Consider the following 6,620-nt stretch of genomic DNA (forward strand, 5'->3'; position numbering starts at 1 on the left):
GTGGTTTCTAACATTTTCTCCACTGAAAGGAACCAGGCCTCCTTGGAGAAAACTCTTTTCAAGGCTGTGGGAGCCTGGAGATCATGTTATGTCAGAAAGTAAGGTAGTGCTCAAAAAAATGATAGTGGCAGGTCACAAGGATCTATCAGCCATTTTGAAGGAACTCCCATGGGCCAAATCTGGGATAATTTGAGCATCAAAATAATTAAGGGTATTAATGAGTTGTAAAGCATTGGGAAAAAATAGGAGTCTGTGCAGTAATTCCAATAATACACACATGTATACTAATACACACACACACACACACACACACACACACACACAAAATACATACAGGAGAAGAGAGGGCTCAAGTGCCAACTGGTAAATGTGGAGGACATGCTGAAGTTGGAAGATTGTGATTTTGCCACCATTATAATAAAAGATCAGTTCAGCCAAATATCACAAATGGGTGCTAAATCTAGGGGAGAAATTTTGATGAGGAGCAGGATATTTGCATCATCTTAAAGTGTCTGCCTACAGATTGCCTTTGGTGATTGCCGAGAAATTTCTAACTACGCAGTATAGAAATTGGACAGCACCTGGTCTAGATGATCAAAATTAGTATCACTTGAGAGCAGCTAGAAGTAAAAACCTAAAATGGTGGAATTGTAACCCATCTCAAACTCTGAAATCTGTTCTACAACTAATTGTTGCAGTGTGCTTTGAAATTTATTGCTTTTTTATGTGTATGTTATTTTTCACAAAAAGGAAAAGAAATATATTTCTTCTAACCTCCAGTGTTTTGGAGCAACTAGAAGGAAAAATCTGAAATAGTAAAATGGCAATCCATAACAAACTCTGAAATCTGTTCTGTATCTACTTGTTGAAGTGTACTTTGAAAGTCATTACTTTTTCTTTCTTTTCTTTGTATATATGTTATGTTTAACAATAAAAAATGTTTTAAAAAGTATCAGTATTGAGAGGCAGGTGCACACCATGTGCCTCTGTATGTGATACTCTGAGAAGGACAGCAACACTTAGATACTATTCCAGCCATGAATGCATTACTCAAATTCATCCCGCAAGCCCAAAATGATGAATGAGTATTCTATTAAAGAAATGAGAGTGAGAGAGACTATTCTTCAAAGAAAGGCGAAAAAACCTGCTCCATATTAAAGAAGACTAAAGACATGGGACATATATAATCCCCAAACAGTCTTGTATCTGGAAGAAAATTTAATATTATGAAGGGCATTAGTGGATCAACTGAAAAAATTGTAATGAGGTTGTAGATTAAAGTATTGATGTTATATTTACTGCACTTGATAACTGCTGTGTTAATTAGGAGAAGGTTAATTTTAGAAAATGCACACTGAAATATTTGGAGGGGAGGAGTCATAATATATACAATTTACTCTTAAATGGCTCAGGAACGCCTGTATGTGTATGTGTTGGAAGAAAGCAAGAAAAATGATAAAGCTGATGGAGCAAAATGCTGACAGAAGGAGATTCTGGGTATACAGGTGTCCTTTGTACTGTTGCAGTTTTTCTGTAAGCTTGAAGCATTTCTGAATAAGAAGCTCATGCACATGTTGGAGCTTATTTCTTTTTTTACTTGTCTCTTATTGCTCTAGGCTGTAAATTTACCTTTAGTACTTTAATTGGTTTTAAGATGTTAACATACATTGCATACGGATATACACATTGATTTTTTCTTTCTTTTAAATAGTGCTGGGCCTAAAGGAGATAACATTTATGAGTGGAGATCGACTATACTTGGTCCACCAGGTTCTGTATATGAAGGTGGTGTGTTTTTTCTGGATATCACATTTTCATCAGATTATCCATTTAAGCCACCAAAGGTAAGAACCTGGAAGTGCATTCTTTAACTTTTAGCCTTCTCCAAAGTTAATCATTTTTCTTTCATTGTATTTTTCATGGGTTGATACAGAAACTGTCAACCAAGAATTTAAAAACTTAAATTGTCTTCTGCCTTTTACAAATAACTTTGTAATCATCAGATCTAATTGTAAATAAAACTATACCATTTGCATTTCAGTAAATTAATTGTGGATTTATCATCAAAACGAGGAAAAATATCTTATAAACTACCTGTTTGAAAACTTCCAGAAATAACAATTGAATGATGAGAATTGGGGCCTTATCTTTATAGAAAAGCAGATGACTAGAAAATCCATAACAAAGAAGAGAACTGATAATACTTAGTAAATTATTTTGTATGCAGTGGTAGTGAACTGAGGTTCCTGGGCAACCTCTGCCTCCTAGTTGATCCAAAGTATGAATTAGCAGCGAACAAGTGGTTGAATTGTGCATTTTGATGACTGACAATTATTTTGCAACGCTCAAACGTAGCAACTGACTTTTCATTCTCAAATGGTCAAGCCAACAGGTGAAAACTACCAGACTTGAGCATAATTTGCTCTGGTTACAGACTTGCAACATGCCAGGGAAAAGTTATCAGTCTAAGCCCCTAACATTGGTGAAATGTTTTTCTTTTCAATAAGGTTATTTACGTTCCTGATTCTATTTAAAATTAATGGAGCGACTTAATGCCTGTTTGTGTAAAAATAAAGGGTTTTTAGAGAGAGAGAGAGATCATTTCTTAGAAAAGCATTATCTAACACAGTAACAACAGTTCCACCTAGTGTTATTTACCTCAGATTGCAGATACACAGTCCACTACACCTGGAGGCATTTGCTCTCTACTAGTACTTTCAGTTTTATGAGAACTTTTCTTTGTGGTCCCATCAGAATCCAAGAACTTTCAATGATTATCTCTGAATGCTCCTAGGTCTACAGTCTGTGCTGAACCAGTCACATAATAGAGCAAAACTCTTGTGTTAATAACACCACTAATTGTATTCACATTCAGCATGACACACGCTGAATGCCAGTATATCACTAACTGCTCAACTGAATTCACTTGTTTCTTGTAGTACAAAAAATAAATCAAACTTTGGTAATAAAGTAGCTCACAATAGTATTTATAAATAGTACTGTTTATGTCTACATGCCTAGTTTTTCATATTGGAAATTGGTATTAACATGTTGAAAAGTTAAGCAAAAATTTATTTTATGAAAATTCTGTATGTGAAGGGGAAAATTATTGTTTGAAAAGATCTTTGTTTTTCTTAGCACCTTTCATTGGTAAATGGAAATTGACTAAAACATAAGGGCTTTAAAATATGGTTCTGTATATGTTTTATCATGATCATTTTGATTAATTAGCTATCCATAAATTTAGCATGTTAAGATTTTGCTGAAATCTTGATATTTTAATTTTCTAAACCTTTATTTCTTTTGCTAAAATATCTTGTACAGTATTATTAATGAGATTTTTACATTCCATTTTTTGGTACTAAGTCTATGTATTTTGTCCTTTTAGCCCATCTGAACTTGACTAGACTCTTTAGAGCGCAGTAGTCAGTCAGTCACATGTGTCTTGTGTTTACCATATTGAACTGAGCAGTTCTAAAGACCCATACTCTCTCCTGTCCCCACACCATTCAGCCAATGTTCTTATTTTTTAAAAATTATGCATCCCACTTTGAGATCACTGTACACTGCTAGTTCTAAGAGATAAGGAACTGTCTTTTTCTCTGTAGCTCTAAGTCACAAATTAACCATTCACTTAGGGCTTGTGGTTTTGAAATTCTCAGTTATTTGTTCTCTTGAAAAAGACAAGAAATAGCTAAGTTGATACTTGTATGTTCTAAGAAACTAATAAAACTTTCATTTCACTAAAAAAAAAAGAAAAAGACTTTGTCAGTTCCTTTTATCTTTGGCCCCAAAACATTTCTGTTCTCCTTTACTTTCTGTCTTTAAAACTCAAGATGTGTGTGTGTGTGTGTGTGTGTGTGTGTGTGTGTATACCTGTGTACACATATACGTACATATCATTCATTTAGAGTAAACTAATCAATTGAACTACTGTCTTTAGTTTAATATCAGAAACCATTTATTTCTATTTCTTTAGGATTCTTTTTTTTAGTATCAGCTATGATATGTTACCCCTCTTTTCCACGGGTGAGAGTTGGTAATAAAGTGTTCATTGTCTGCCCTTTTTTTTTTAAATGACTGCCCTTAGGTTACCTTTCGCACCAGAATCTATCACTGCAACATCAACAGTCAGGGAGTCATCTGTCTGGACATTCTTAAAGACAACTGGAGTCCCGCTTTGACTATCTCAAAGGTTTTGCTGTCTATTTGTTCCCTTTTAACAGACTGCAACCCTGGTAAGCAGATCTTTATGAACACATATAAATGATGCTCAGAAAACCCAGTGCATTTTCCTGGTTTGTTTAAATGGAGAAGTAAATGCTATTGGTAAAGAATAACATAAGAGGATTTGCAAGTAAATTAACAATGTGATTTCAGTTAGACTAAGCGACAAATTTCTCAGTAGCTTCATTTAGTTTATTATTGGCATCTCTACAATTATTTTCTCCCTGTCATTGATGGAGTCTCTATATTCTAAATTATATTGCTGAACAAACCACTTTTGACAGTATTAAAAAAAATGTTTCTAACATCTATGCCTGTTTTTCTTCTTCTATGCTGCCATATGCTCTAAAAGTAATCACAGTAATGAAGGGGCTTCTTGTTGGATTAATTATGGTTAGTTCTATTAGAGGTAGTAGTTGATGTAAAAATGATTGTTTATGAGAGAGTTGGATAAAATTATGAGTGGAATAACTCAGAGATAAAGTTATTAGTGTAGAATTTATAACTTTTTAAAAAATGCATAATTGCCACATATGAACTTTAACATGGGTAGCTGACTTGGTGAGTGATTTTGAGGCCAGGGATTTCATATATGTTATCAGTATTACTATGGCTTTTTCTAAAAATTTGAGAAATCACCAAAGGCTATTACTATTACTTCAGGCTCAGCAGTTATACATAATGCCATTGATAGAGAGGGAGAGAGAAGGATATTCATTATGACATCATTTATTAGAGCGAAAGATTGGAATATCCATCATTAGAGAATGTTACTATTAAAAAGAATTAGATACTTCTTTATCAACTAACAAGGAAAGATCTCTAAGATATATTAAGTAAAACAAGTACTGAAAAAAATACATGTGCATGTATGTATTTTGGGGGGGAAGGCAATAATATAAATTCTTGTAAATGTATATAATAATATGGGAAAGTGTGCTATGCTAACAATGGTATGTCAAGGAAAGAAGCTGCGAGTAGCTGCGAGTAAGAGTAAACCATGTGTACATATTTTATCTTTTAGAAAATTAATTCAAGATAAAAATGTACCTCTTAAATTCGATTTGTAGTTCAGAATTTTATTTAAAACAATGGCAAGGGAGTTTTCAAATGGTGATGTGGGTAGTAATTAGTCAAATTACTGCACAGAATGAAGGAAGCATTTCATTTTGAATAGCAATGTATTCAAAGATCTAAATTGTATTTAAAAATTACATTTTTTAATTTCCATAGGAAGGCAGCAATATAATCACTTAGCATGCTTTCATTCTTGAGTGAAATCCCATGAGTAAAAATTAGTTTTTGTACATTAAAGGCATATATCTTTTCTAAAAATTGCATCCATTAACTGAACATTTGCTTTTTAGTTAAGGGAGCTTTTCTAATTTGCATATTAAATATACAAATGTTTAAACATTTCTCTTAAAAATCTAGCCATTACACAGTGTCAAGGTATTGCTGAAAAATAAGCATTTCAATTTAATAGAATATTAAAATTGTACTTTATGATACCACATAACATCTTATCTTTGAAACTTCTATTTTTCCAGCGGATCCTCTGGTTGGAAGCATAGCCACTCAGTATTTGACCAACAGAGCAGAACATGACAGGATAGCCAGACAGTGGACCAAGAGATACGCAACATAATTCACATAATTTCTACACAGTGTGAAGGAGCAGAAGGCATCTTCTCACTGTTCTGCAAATCTTTATAGCCTTTACAATACGGACTTCTGTGTATATGTTATACTGATTCTACTCTCTGCTTTTATCCTTTGGAGACTGGGAGACTCCCCAAAAAGGTAAATGCTATCAAGAGTAGAACTTTGTAGCTGTAGATTAGTTATGTTTAAAACGCCTACTTGCAAGTCTTGCTTCTTTGGGATATCAAAATGTATTTTGTGATGTACTAAGGATACTGGTCCTGAAGTCTACCAAATATTATAGTACATTTTAGCCTAATTCATTATCTGTATGAAGTTATAAAAGTAGCTGTAGATGACTAGGAATTATGTCATTTGTATTAAACCCAGATCTACTTCTGAGTATGTGGTACATGCTGTTGTGAAAAATGTTTTACCTTTTACCTTTGTCAGTTTGTAATGAGAGGATTTCCTTTTACCCTTTGTAGCTCAGAGAGCACCTGATGTATCATCTCAAACACAATAAACATGCTCCTGAAGGCATAGTTTCCTGTCGTAATATTTTAAGTCAAACTTGTAGAAGGTGTGTCTGAGATGATTGTTGATGACATAAAAATGCAGAGATGGAGATTGACTACTAAGGACTAGTATAAATGAATTATTAAATTAAAAACATTTAACATTTTATTAAATGTGTAGTTTTTTTTCCTTTAGTCTTAATGAAAGAATATAATGAACTTAAATAGACA

At 33.3% G+C, this 6,620-nt stretch overlaps 1 protein-coding gene across 3 annotated transcripts in view; it reads left to right on the forward strand.

The window, feature by feature from the left end:
• The window catches only part of UBE2E3 (ubiquitin conjugating enzyme E2 E3), a 108,828-nt gene extending 102,416 nt beyond the window's left edge, over positions 1–6,412 (forward strand). For all 3 annotated transcript variants that reach the window (XM_077154357.1, XM_077154359.1, XM_077154358.1), the window contains exons 4-6: positions 1,712–1,844; positions 4,091–4,238; positions 5,778–6,412. In XM_077154357.1, coding sequence (XP_077010472.1) covers positions 1,712–1,844; positions 4,091–4,238; positions 5,778–5,875 — 379 coding nt within the window. In that variant the 3' untranslated portion in view covers positions 5,876–6,412. The remainder of the gene's footprint in view (positions 1–1,711; positions 1,845–4,090; positions 4,239–5,777) is intronic.
• Positions 6,413–6,620: the final 208 nt, after the last annotated feature.

The sequence above is a fragment of the Tamandua tetradactyla genome, chromosome 3 (genome assembly GCF_023851605.1).
Source record: "Tamandua tetradactyla isolate mTamTet1 chromosome 3, mTamTet1.pri, whole genome shotgun sequence".
Lineage (NCBI taxonomy): Eukaryota > Metazoa > Chordata > Mammalia > Pilosa > Myrmecophagidae > Tamandua > Tamandua tetradactyla.